The following is a 14,404-nucleotide window of genomic DNA, read 5'->3' as shown; positions in this document are numbered from 1 at the left end:
TCTTCTCGAGCACACCACCCTCGTGTTGGCACCCTGCGTCTGTACTGCACAGCCAGAAAACTTGGTAACAATACAATGTCATAATAAGACAAGGAACACAAGAAGGTATTCCTAATGGCGTACACATGAGATCCCAGTGGCAGATACACTACACTTCCTGCTTGTCTTCAGTGCTGTTCTTCTCGAGCACACCACCCTCGGCTGCGGTGTTGGTGTTAGGCACCCTGCGTCTGCGCGCGCCCAGCTTGAGGTGCACGGCGCGCACGTGCGTATCAAGCGCAGCCTTCTGGCGGAAGCGGTCGTGGCAGACCGGGCACGCAAACGGCTTCTCGCCAGTGTGGATTCTAATGTGGTTCTTCAGCACGTTCTGGGCCTGCAAGCACAAAACATTACAAAAGATTAACATAACCTAACTTCTGAAAAATTCATACCGATCTTGAGACGAAAACACAACCCACACAGATGCATTGTATGCATACAGCATCTTTCAAAGTTAGGAATTGTCTTAAAAAAACCATAAAAATAAACTGTTTTTCCTGTCAAATTACAATTACATAAAGTGTCAATGCATGCGTCAATCATAACCTCACATCTGAATGTACTATAATTAGTGTCAATGCATGCGTCAATCATAACCTCACATATGAATGTACTATAATTAGTGTCAATTCATGCGTCAATCATAACCTCACATCTGAATGTACTATTATTAGTGTCAATGCATGCGTCAATCATAACCTCACATCTGAATGTACTATAATTAGTGTCAATTACTATCTCACTTTTAAATTCACTATCGAAAGTTCTGGAAAAAGCTATGAAAAAAAGACTATTAATCTACCTTGATAAACATAACTTACTATCAGATTGCCAATTCGGTTTTCGAGCTAAAATGAGTTCGGAATAGGCTATCTCTGAATTAACTAATTACATTGTTAAAAACACAGATGAAGGATCCAAGGTGATCGGAGTCTTTCTAGATCTTGCTAAGGCTTTTGATACTATCTCTCATGACATTCTGTAAGAGAAACTAAAAAAAATTGGTATCAACGGACCGCCCCTCGACTGGTTCATTAGGTATACTAAAAACAGAAAACAAATAGTAGAACTGAATAAATGCTACAGTGATCCGGAAGAAATCCAGTATGGTGTCCCTCAAGGTAGCGTCCTTGGTCCCCTTCTATTTCTCATTTACATAAACGAACTTACTGAGATTAAAATGGCATCTATCGACTATAAGATAATCAGTTATGAAGATGATACGGTAATTTTAGTCAAAGGTCCAAGTTGGGAAAAGGCCTTCAAAAATGCGGAAACCGGTATGTCAGACATAAAAAATTGGCTCGACAAAAACTTACTTACCTTAGATATCTCCAAAACAAAATACCTAACTTTTAGCAAAACCATCACTGGGCAACCAAAAACCCTTCCGCCTTTATACCTACACCCATATACTCCCTCAAAATCCTCATACCACCTCTGCGAAAAAATAGAACATACTTACAACATCAAGTATCTAGGCTTAACAGTGGACCATAAATTAAACTGGGAACTTCACATTAACTCCCTCACAAAGAAAATCCGTAAACTATCATATATTTTTAAAACTATAAGAAATATCATGTCACAAAAACAATTTAAAAATGTTTACTTCGCGCTATGTCAAAGCTTTTAACGTACGGTTTATCAGCCTGGGGGGGAGCCGCCGACAAGTTTTTTAAGCCCCTAAACACAATGCATAAAACATTAATTAGGATTATGTTCAAAAAACCATATATGCATCCAACGGAAAATCTCCTAATTACAAATAATATACTAGATATGAGGAAACTATTCATAAAAAAGATCATTCAAATAAACTGCATAAAATCCACACCATGCCACGTAACTCACCCACATAACACAAGGACAAAATCACAGAATCAACTTCAAGTGCCAAAAATTAATTCAACCTTTGCCAAAAAGCACGAATCCTTCCTAGCACCTTACATCTTCAACACCTTCCTAAAAGAAACCACTTACTGCAACACTCATAAACACCCAAACAGTTTACTTATACATTTCAACACATAGTTACTACATAAAAAAGGGCATGCATCAGCAAATTTCTAGCAATCCTTTCTTAGTCTAATTCTCATTTCTTATTTACATACATGTGTTATTTACATTTATAGTGATTTACTATTTCTTGTTAAAACTGCTTATGTTTTACGCATGCCTAGTTTATCAATACCTAATACTGTTGTTTAAACTATTTTTTGATATGTTATTATTATGTGATTTAGACGCTACCATTTTGTAAATTCAATGTTCCTACGAAATTCCTGTTTTTATGTAACTATATATGTATGTAACTATATATGGAATGCTCCATGTGTATAGTGATATATATATTTGTATAAATGTATGTGTATGTGTAAGCAAATATATGTACCCGCCTCAGAACAGAAATCTTCTAGTGAGGCGGGTTACTTTCATATTTGTTATATTGATCACATTATTGCAATAAACGCCCGGATTTCCGGCAATTAATAAAAATAAAAAATAAATTCATGCGTCAATCAAACCTCACATCTGAATGTACTATAATTAGTGTCTATTCATGCGTCAATCATAACCTCACATCTGAATGTACCCTAATTGCTCCAAGTCGGTTTTGCATTGAAATTAATATTATTATTTCCACATTATTAAATTTTTACTTTTTACTATCAAATTACTTAAAAATGTGAACTAAATCAGTCCTCAGATAAAACAGAACATTGACAAAAGAGAATGTGATAAAAAATAGGCCAGGATATGTTAGGTTAGGTTAGGACCTTAACTTAACTGTTAGGTGTCACAGGTGTAAAGTGATCGGATCATAGTGCAGACTCACAACTTTTTAAAATAAAAGTCAAAATTAAAATTAAAAATACAAAAGTTTAAATAAAAAATTGCCACGGCCGAGAATCTTTCCTCGATCAACTGTTTGGGAGGAACTAAAGCGACCATTACACCTCCAACTATTTACTGCCACAAAAAGCACCCAGTTGTCAGGTATTCACAATTAAACCATTCATAACCAGTGGCGGCTCGTGACTTTTGGGTGTACTAGAATTAGCTAATATTACAAAAAATTGGCATCATTGATGTTGCCGAAAATGACTTTTTATATTTTTTCGTTAATTAGGTTTTTTGTAAGAACATTTTCAGGAAATCCGTGCGGCGCACTCATTGCACTCTATCACATTCAAAAGTCACGAGCCGCCACTGTTCATAATCCCGAGTAACGCCGGATACACGTCAGCTAGTAATTTATAAAACTTACCCTAAATTTTTTATCGCAGTAAGTACACGCCCACTTGCGTGGCGGTTTGTAGCCCATGTGTTTCTTCTTGACGTGGGACTGCAGCGAGTCCAGCGTGGCATAGTTACCTCCGCAGCTGTGGCACGTCAGCTGTTCCACGCGCTCATGCACGGCGCGCGCGTGCTGGGAGAGCAAAGCGGGGCTGCGGAAGCGCCGCACCGAGGGGCACGACAGGCACTCGAATCTGCAATTAATGTGCTTTGTTGTGTTTTCTCTTTCGAGCACCGTTTAGATCATATATCTCACCATGAGAGTAATGAAGACAAGTATTTCTTAGACCAAACAAACTGACTCCACGGGTAATAGCTGTGTTGTGCGCAAAACCAAACTAATAATCCTGCTTGTGGTTTAACTAGATATGAGCGCATTGGCAGAATGCTGCCTGCTCACTCTGGTATTAGGCGGCACTCACCTGTAGAGGTTGGGATCGAGTGGTGCGGCCAAAGTGCTGACGCAAGATATACGCCGACTTGTAGTGGCGGTCACACTCGACGCAGTAGTGGACCGGGAGGGGGAAGGCGGCGGCAAGGGCGGCCCCGGGGCTGCACAGTGGCATCTAAATCATTAAATAATCAACAATGATAATAATATGTCATTGTTGGTGTTCGAGCTCCGGTGTTGTGTACTTTGCTGATTGCAAAGTATTTTTTTACCTACCGCAGGTCACAAAATAATAATAATAATATTTGGAAGATTTTTATAAAGCTGTTTTTGTGCAAAATCACCTCAAGGGCGCTGTACAAGTATATAATACATTTCTACAACGAACGTTATTACTAAACAACTTTGTTATTACTGACAAAATAGCATGTTTTTACCTGTCAAAGGAGACATCTACATAATATAGGTATGTAAAAACACAGGCGGATTTGAATGCAACGTTGTGTCAAAATTTCAAAGCAATCGGTGAAGAAATTTCAGAGATTTGAGGTTTTGAACAAATGAACATTTACATTTTTATTTATATATATTTCTAATAATAAAATTTGAAAGCGTATTTGAACAACAGTACTCACCATCCGGATACATCCAGAAATAATTAATTTATTTGGAATTTATTGCAAAGCGGAAATCCACACAAATTCCACGACCTTCCGACAGTTTCTTTAAAAAATATAAGGGTCAATATGCCAAAGGCTTGAGGGGTTGAGGATGCGTTGGCGTTCAGGAGGTTAATAAAATTTCCTACAATTATCCTTATATCAATATCACTATCAGCCTCCAAACTACAAAAATAATACATTATAGAAGCACCCGCTGCGGTGAAAAACGTATTCTACATAATACATAAATGTACTTACCGTAAATGAGAAACCAGTGGAGATTTGCTCAAAAATTCTTTCCCACATTTGTCACAGCAGAAGGTTTGACCTACTCCGTGTACAGCGCAAGTGTGTTTCGCTGCCTGCCTGCAAAAATGTAACTCACATTTTACACACCTCGAATGGCATCAACAACTGTTGTTTCCAATTAAACTTAGCGGCTGTTGAGCCAAAGTTCCAAATTAACAAACTCGCTGTTTCCAATGCTGTCTACCATCACACTGAGCGGAAATATTGCTTGTGTTGTCATTGTGATGAGGAATTCAACTCACGAAGCAGGCAATAACTTCCCCTCTGCCATAGGTCACCCCAAGTGGCAAGCTACAGCCGGTAACTGCTCATGGGGTGAGGTTTGTCTGAATACATCTGCTCATCAGTTGCGTGGCGGGAGATCCTTTGACTTCTCCAGCCGGACTCTCTTCATCCATCACCTTGCACCGCAGTGGGAGGGATAGATTCATTCGTCCGTCACTCCTGGACGCACTGCCGCTGGATTCCTACCCTTCCTTCATACCTTTTTCCTTCTCAGAACTTCCACCCTTTCCTTTTCTTAAGAAGACCCGTCACAATCATCCCCAAGAGATGACATAGACCCTGAAGGAAATTCCTTCGCTTGATTTTGTGCTTTCAACTATGTAGTAAAATTATTACGGCGGATTATTGATTAAAGTAGTTGTGGGATAATCTGAGAGAGTACTGGCATAAAAATACTAAAGCATACTTGCTTGAAGTTTTGTCCACAATCAGAGCAACTGTTGGATTCCCCCACATGTTGCTGTAGATGTTCAGTCAGTTCTTTCTGGGGCCAGAATAACTGGCGGCACACTGGACATGATAGACTACCAGGACTCTCTGGATCCAGAGAGGCTACAGCCTCCTCTTCAACTCTATCCACTCCAGACTTCTGCGGTGCTTCTGGAATAGATACATTTTGGAAATCAGTCATATGTTATATTAGGAGATCCTGTGTTGAGGGTTTTTAAAGGAAAGTAAGGAGTGCCATATCATAGGAGGGTGGAAACACGAGAGACTGGCATATCATTCCAGAGTAGAGCTGTTGAACTCAAGAACGACCCATTCTCATGTGACAAATTACAACCGTATAAAAATGTTTCCTCGGAACATCTCCAATTAAAATTCAGGTACAAGGACGGAATCCCGATTTGACTCCTGTAATCTAAGGATTGCTGTTTGTTAAAATAGTCAAATGTTTTGTAGGGCTCCAGACCAGAGGTGGCTCTGCCTAACTCACAAATAGTAATAATTTAAGTGAAGTTTACAAACCTTTAGCAACTAAAATACCATTAATATGTCTTTTAATATTGTTACATTTTGTCTTCCGTTTAGTTTTAATTTCTCTTTTCACAATACTTTTAACACCTTCAACAAATTTAGAATTTTCACAATCACCAAAATTACTGTCGTCTTCTTCAAAATGTTCTGATAAAGTATTATTTTGTTCTATTCCAATTTCAAATTCAATGTCACGTTCCACATTCAAATTTTCTCCTTTAATTTCAATTTGGTTTCCATTTTTGCTTTCCGTATCTCCCAACACATCTTGTGTAAAGTTCTTTAAAGGTTTTTGTGAAATGGAACTAATTTGTACCAGACTTGGGGAATCCACTTCTTGTGCAAATATGCTTACACATAGAGTGTTAGATCGTGAAAGTCTTACTCCCAAATTTAATTCTGCTCTTTTTCGTGTAATGATCTCCAAATTGACCTGTTGACAATAAAAATGTATAAAAATATGAATAGCTAGCACAGACGCGTGAAAAATCACAAGATATTTAATATATTTCTCTACTTCCTACACTAGCTTGCTCCTTGTTGTAAGTCTACGACTTCATTTTTAGTGTAATAATAAAAACAATATAGGAATAGAGTTGAATAAATCAAAACAATTGAGGTAAATAAAATAAAGGCAAGTAAGAATTTTATTTACACGTTGTTATATCCAGAGATTTTAAATAAATTAATTAAATAGCTAACTATATAATTACAAAAAAAACATAGTATTAAAAAAGTTTAATAAAAAATTTTAAAAATTATCTGTCCGGGGTAAATTAAATTAAATTGACGTAATGGGATGCAAGATATTATCAGCCGCCGAGAGATCACTCGTTATAAGGTTTTTCCTTAATCCTTGTATTGAATACCTTTTGTGAACAAGACGTGTTTAGTTGGGAATCTAACCTATTGTTTACAGGGTGTCTGGGGGAAAAGTGCGCTAACTTCAGGGGTGATTAATTTTAATAAGATTACCTGTTGTTTGTCCGAGTGTTTGATGTAGAACTGGTGGAGAAGTTGTCTGGCGCAGAAGGACATGTGGCGGAACCGAGATAACTTCCCCATAGCGTGACAACATTGACGGCACAGGTGGAACTCTGCATTATCCAGCTGGAATCACCCATACATACAAAGTCAATCATCAACAAAGGAATCATGTTTAGCATAAAACAGTCCATTCCGCTTTATTAGGACATATTGGCCCCAAACATTTCGTCCCAAATAAGTGAAGTTAATCTACTGACTGGTGACGTCCGTAATCTTGACAAAAAATGACAGGCAGAAAAATAAAGTATAATTTATTCCAAAGTCATCAGAGAAGCTGCACACATCAAATAAAAAGTATTTTCTGAAGCAATATTTATCACAAGCGATTCTGAACTTATTCTTTACAAACTTCTTTCTGTATTTCTTTGCACATAAGGTCAAATCGCTTACATCTGATGATGGACACTGTAATGCTGTCCGAAACGTTGATTAAAGAAGGAGGAGGCGCAACAAGGCTCAAGAACCAAAAACATTATACTTTGGGTTCTGAAAATGTCAAATCATTATCTAAATACATTAATCTTTAAATAGATTAAATAATACATTGATAATACCTTTTGTCCGGAGATAATCTGAAAAATGATCCCATAATTGCTTTTCGATGAAAAAACAACTACTTCTGTAGACAAGCAACATTGGCAAAGTCGAAATTCCAATGTTTCAACATCGTTCGCCATCTTTATGGTTTGTAGTTCAAAAACTAAAACACGGATTGGTCTTTATCATTTCTACACATCTGTCCCGATGATGGTAAACTTCAAGGCTACCCGAAACGTTGCCTTAAATAAAAGAAGGAAGAGCAACATAGATTTATACCACAGGAGTTTGAAAACAACACTATTCTGTCGTTAGAATCATACACGAATCAATCAAATCTACTGTTTAACATTAACCGCTTCAGCGAATAAAAAAACAAAAACAATCTTCCTCATTAAGAATTTAAGCATTTAATGGAAACAATGCAGGCGTTACTAATATTTAATGATTTGTTACAGAAGTATATTATTGATTATTACTTGACATATCGTGTATATTGTGTCTGATTGTGTCAAAACTGACAGATGTATTATTGTATTCCATAGAAAACGATAGATATGAGCTGTGTCTCTAGTGATGGGTAGAATCGAAACATTTGATTGCGAAACGTTCCTGGATTCGACATACAATTAATTATTAATAGGGTTTTGGCGTTTTAGGAGGGTCAGCGTTTCTTTAATATAACAACCAAGCACGAGGGACATTTACTCACAAATCCTATTTAGTTATATTAAATTATATATTTTTATTGAAAGTTTAGTTTAAAAAAGACTTAATTTTTAATTATGTAAAATTATTATTGTGACAGCTGCATCGACTTTTAAATCCATTCTCAAACTGTTTAAATTTATTATTAGTTGTAGTTCTGTGTTCCATGAACAGTGGACCTCGTGTCTAAAAATGTATGATTATAATTTTCAATTATAAATTAATCAAAACCAACATTTTCTTTTAAATACTAAAATACCTACCCACTTAATTATAAACCAAAAATATTTCGTGTAATTTTTTTTATTTCAAATAAGGAATTATACAATTTTTACCAAGAAACGTCACTAACTCAATTATAGTTAATTTTTTTAATCTGTTCAGGCAGGATGCAATAGGTATAATATTGACAAAATGCGAATGAGAACGTCGAAATAAAGACGACGATATAAAAAACGATTAAAACGACGATTTAAAATGGTTCTGTTTGCTACCGGGCAGGCAATAGTCGTGTGCCGCTGTACACTAACAGTGCTAACACGTTGATACCAGGGGAAAAAAACTTTAACGATGGAAGAAGAAATCGATCCACATGAATTTATTTACAAAGCTATGAAAGAAATAGGCGAATTGACCGCATTATTAGAGGACAGTCCAACAAGAATCACCAAAGAAACGAAAATTGAAATCTCCAAAAAAATAAGTACAATCATGGAAAATATTTCACATATGGCGATTGACATGGCAACATTAAAAGAAAAAAATACGATGCTTAAAGAAATGCTGAAAATCAAAAATGAAAGAGCAACGTACGCATCAGCATTAAGAAGCAACTCTCAACAAGAAACTATCCAAAAAAAGGAGAGACTCAGGCTATAAAATATGGAATAATAATATCTACTAAGGATGTACACATGGAACACGAAGAACTGAAAAAAAAGTTACAGAAAAATTTTAATGTTACTTCTCTAGGTATCGGCGTAAGCGGAATCAAGAAAATATCAAATAATCGTTTGATTGTGACATGTGACAAGAAAGAGGACTCAGAAAAACTGAAAAAAGAAATAAATAAACAAACTAACATTATCAACATAATGGCAGAAGAGGTGAAGAAGAAGAAACCACATATATGATATTTAAAGGAGTTGAAAATGATATAGTTAATGAAAATAATTTATTAGAGAGCATTTTACTACAAAATGAAGATATTAAAAAAACGGACGCTACTTTACACAAAATGGAGATAAAAAATGTAATTAAGAGAAAAAACACAGAATTTTCGAACATCATTGTGGAAACTAGCAGAGCCATGAGAAGAATTATTTTGAACAAAAATAGTGTTAATATCGGATACCACAAAGTGGTAGAGGACTGCAGTCCAATTATGCAATGCTACCACTGTCTTAAATTTAATCATTCGAGCCTAAGATGCTTAAATAAAATAAAAGACCCAGCCTGCTCACATTGCGCAGGCAACCATAAATATCAAGACTGCAATAACAAACAAGAACCATCAAAATGCAAAAATTGCATCAAACAACGAAAGAAGATCTACAAATAATCCAATTATCACAGTGCGAACAGTGACAAATGTGAATACAAACAGTTTATGATGACAATTGCTCGTCAAAAAATAGACTACTAAAAATGGAAGATTTTATAACGGAAAACATTGACCAGCTGTATAAAATAAACGAAAATTTTTGTGAGACTAGCGACGAGTGCAACGATGTTCTGGACAAGTGTGATCCTCTGTTTAGTATAATGCATATAAATATAAGAAGTGTCAAAAAAAAATTTTGCGAATTTTTGGTGCAATTAGATTTAATTTAAAAAAACCGGGAGTTATAGTGTTAACCGAATGTCACTCCAATACCAATACTCACTTCGATATACCGAACTACGGCCGCGTTGCGACAACACTCGAAATCAACAAAAATTCGGGTATATTATTATTCATCAAAAATACATTCATAGTACGGAATATTGAGGAAGTTGCTTTTGACAAGGTAAACTGTTTACGTGTTGTATTATGTGTAAATAAACTGACAATTAATTTAATTGCAATCTACAGGACACACTTGTCAGACCTTTCGCAGTTTATATGTCAACTAAATGAAATTCTTTGCAAAACACGGGATTTGTTTACGTTTTTAGTTGGTGATATTAATTTGGATATATCTGAAAATCATCGATCTCATCTAAAGGATGAATATATTAAAATGCTAACTGAATTGAATTTTAAATCATGTATTAACAATTTTACTCGTGACGTCGCCGGTCAGAAACCTTCCTGTATTGACCATATGTGGGTAAATAGTAATAATACTAAGAGATTTCAGTCTATTGTTTATAAAACCGGTATAACAGACCACTATATGTGCCTACTATATTATAATGCAATAGGTCGTACTAATCAATTAAAAGATAGAGAATATAATAAACTAGTGTTAAATAAAGAGCTTCTCCGGGAAAAAATATCTAAGGAATCCTGGGCTTGTGTATTAAAGAGCCGGGATATTTTAGAGAGCTCTCGCCTTTTCGAGGAAATTTTAACAAAACATGTAGAAGCGAGTACCGTCTCTAAGGTACAGAAGCTACTTTCTAAATACCGCCCAATAAAACTGTGGATTAGTCCTGGATTGGTGAAATCTGTGCGTGAAAAACAACGTTTATTTATTCTTTGTAAAAAAAACCCTTTCAATTATATATTAAAAAATACCTTTGTCAAATATCGAAATACGCTTACAAATTTAATGAGGAATACTAAAGAACAATATTATAAAATAAAAATGTCACAAGTAGAAAATGATAAAAAAAAAATGTAAAATGTAAAATCATCTAAGCACCTCCCCTTTCCACCTCTCACCCCTCCCCTCAACCCCCCCCCCCCCACTACTTCCTTTTCTACCCACACCTGTCTCTATATACTTGACAATTTAGTTTTTAGTACATTAATTGTCCTGATGAAGAGAACATCGTTCTCGAAACATGTTGACTTTATATAAAAAATAAAGATTATCGTGGTAAAAACAAAGTGTTTTAATTATTTTATTAATAAAATGGTGCCACAAAGTGAATTTGCAAAATTTGAAGAAGAAAAAAAAATGTGGTCAACAATTAATGAAATTATTGATAAGAAACGGAAAGGGTCGGAAATACACAGACTGACGTACAACGGTAATTCTATAGACGTAAAAGATGAGCCGACTCAATGTGCGAACTTATTTAATAATTTTTTTGCAAATGTAGGAAAAAATTTAGCACAACAAATTAACCCTTTAGCTGCTAGCAAAACCACTGAGGCTTTTGAGAGAAATTCAATAGATACAAATGAAATGCAACTTCTTGGACCCACATCGGAACCGGAAGTTGTAAATATAATAAGTTCACTGAGAGGTGGCTCAGCGCCGGGATACGATGGAATAACAGTAGAAATCATAAAAAATCATAAAGATTTTCTAAAAATACCTATCGTGCATATCATTAATTTAAGCTTTTCGGTTGGAAGATTTCCAAATAATTACAAAAAAACTGTTATTAGTCCAATTTTTAAATCTGGCAAACCCAGAGGAAATGACTAACTACCGGCCTATATCTTTGACATCTAACATTTCTAAAATATTTGAAAAAATAGTGAAAAAGAGACTATTCCTATTTTTAGAAGAAAAAAAAATTCTGCATTCTAACCAATATGGATTTAGACCTAATCTAGGAACTCATAATGCAATTTCAAAATTGACTTCTCTAGTTATGGGGAACTTGGATAGACGTCGGAAGTGTCTGGGAATATTTATCGATCTAAAAAAGGCTTTAGATAGTGTGTCGCATTCTAGGCTGATCGCTAAGCTAGAGAAAATTGGACTGGAAGACAAAGATTTATCTTGGTTCCAGAGTTACTTAAAAAATAGAGAACAATACCTTAAACTAAATAATTCACTAAGTGAACCCTTGTCTTCTGAATATGGAATTCCACAAGGCACAGTAATTGGGCCTATACTTTTCCTTATATATGTCAATGACATGTTCACTCTCCCTCTTAATGGAAGTGTTATCTAATAGGCGGATGACACAGTCATCATAATCGAAGGAATAACATGGACAGAAGTGAATATAGATGCGAATGCTGACATTAACATATTGAAGGAATGGTTTGATGATAACTTACTTAGTCTCAATGTAGAAAAAAACATCATATATACCTTTTTATCTTAATGATCCTGTCACAGATTCCAATATTAGAGTGAGAGTGCACAGTCGTTCGTGTAAAGGAGGAGAATGTAACGATAATAATTGTAAAATCCTGAAGAAAACCCCAGATGTCCAATATCTAGGGATCACTATAGAAAGTAACATGAAATTTAAGAAACATATATCTAAAACTGTGTAAAAACAATTAGAAAACTTACTTACATTTTTATACAATTAAGAAATATCCTAAATCTTTCAAATATTAAAATGGTTTACTTTGCTCTTATACAGTCAGTGTTGCAGTACGGAATATTCGCGTGGGGAGGTATCCATAAGAATAATCTGTATTCGATAGTAACAACACAAAAAATGAAAATCAAAGTTATTATTAAAAAAACCAAGAATTTTTCCAACCAACGAACTTTTTGAAAAATTTAAGGTCTTACCGATTTCAAAACCATTTCAAAGAAATGCTATTATAAAGGTTTTTAAAGATTCTGAAAGGTCCTCAACGCGAAGTATAAGACCTAGAACATCTGGGAACATGTTCGTACCTAGATGCAACACGACAGCTGCACAACACCATCATGAATATATAGGCCCAAAGTTATTTAACGATTTACCGGATACAATAAAAAGTGAGAAAAATTATTTTAAATTAAAAAAAAAACTTTCTTTGTATTTTTACAGAGAAGATTGACTTACTTTTATCGATGATTTTCAGATATATTCTGTTGCTATTCTGTTGCTATTCTGTTGCTATATTCTGTTGCTATATTCTGTTGCTTATTCTGTTGCTTATTTCTGTTCCTTATATTGTAGCTTTTATTTTTTCTTATATTCTTATATATTATTAATATTCTTTTTTCCATTTTTGTAACTAAACATATTATTATCTATATAATTATAGTAATTAAGCACATAGACTAGCTCCCCAGTTTGACCCGAGAATATTTCTATACAAATTGGGTAAACAAAAAAAGTGATGTCTGATATGAAATATAATATATTTTTATCTCTTGTGAATATTTACTTTTTTTCTAAATAAAAAAAAAATAAAATAAAAGTAAAAAAGTCAAGTATGAAATCATATAAAAAAACAGGCTTCAGTTTTTGAACTGCTCTATACGGGAGCTAGAATATTAGTTAATTAAGTGATCTAAATGTGTAAATGTTATTAATTTTATGAATTTTATCAATTTTATGATTTATCAGGTTATGGATTTATTAATTTGATGGGATTATTAATGTGATTAATTTTTAGGATTATGTATTTGTATGAGGGTTATTATATTTTTGATTGTTATACATTATATTCCCGATCCCTTCAGGTTTAGGTAGTTTAGTTATTATGAACTAATTTAGTATTTGTTGAAGGTTTGTTGTGTTGATATCAAAAAAACCACTAGTTTTTTCTCATCTCGGCGGGGCAATATGTTTAAAATGTACGAACCATTAGCAAAGTTCCCCACCAGTTACTTTACAGGCTCCTGTCTAGCACCTAGCGGTCAGAGGTAAAACTAGGGCTAACAGATAAAACAGATGTTTTGCCTTATCAATTGGCTTTCTTTGACAGTGTTTGTTTACAATTAGCTTGTCAATGTGTTTTACTTGGTTAGATTATAAAAGGCCTCGCCGACTGGATTCTTTCTTCTTCTCTCCTACAAAATAGTAATAAGCAGTCACTATGGTCTACAGACCATTAGTAAAAGTGTTTTGCCCGAGTCGGGAAATATTTAACTCTTTGTAACATTAAATAAAGTGAAATGCAGTTTTTGTGCAGTAAAAACAAAAAAAAACCATGCGTCTGTTATTTGAAAACTTCATCAAGCCCAAACAAATCTTAACAGATTTGAAATCAATTATTTTGGAGAATTTAAACAATTAATCAAATTTCAACGTTCATTTTAAGGTTCAGTAAAAGTCCTATTCAATGCTGTTATTATATCTTTATAGG

The 14,404-nt window shown here is 34.6% G+C and overlaps 1 protein-coding gene across 1 annotated transcript; it reads right to left on the bottom strand.

Annotated features, from left to right (window-relative positions):
• Positions 1-141: 141 nt before the first annotated feature.
• LOC149415979 (zinc finger and BTB domain-containing protein 41-like) lies at positions 142-6,323 on the bottom strand. Its single transcript, XM_089641836.1, has 7 exons — positions 6,281-6,323; positions 5,956-6,132; positions 5,393-5,586; positions 4,651-4,754; positions 3,762-3,905; positions 3,311-3,533; positions 142-373 (listed from the first exon to the last, which is right to left on the bottom strand). Exons 1-7 carry the CDS (start codon positions 6,321-6,323, stop codon positions 149-151), a joined length of 1,110 nt encoding a protein of 369 aa, XP_089497962.1. The 3' UTR covers positions 142-148.
• Between the last annotated feature and the right edge of the window lie 8,081 nt (positions 6,324-14,404).

Source organism: Hesperophylax consimilis, chromosome 17, assembly GCF_061612785.1.
Source record: "Hesperophylax consimilis isolate HC1 chromosome 17, BYU_Hcon_1.0, whole genome shotgun sequence".
NCBI lineage: Eukaryota > Metazoa > Arthropoda > Insecta > Trichoptera > Limnephilidae > Hesperophylax > Hesperophylax consimilis.
This window is presented reverse-complemented; position numbering and strand designations above follow the sequence as displayed.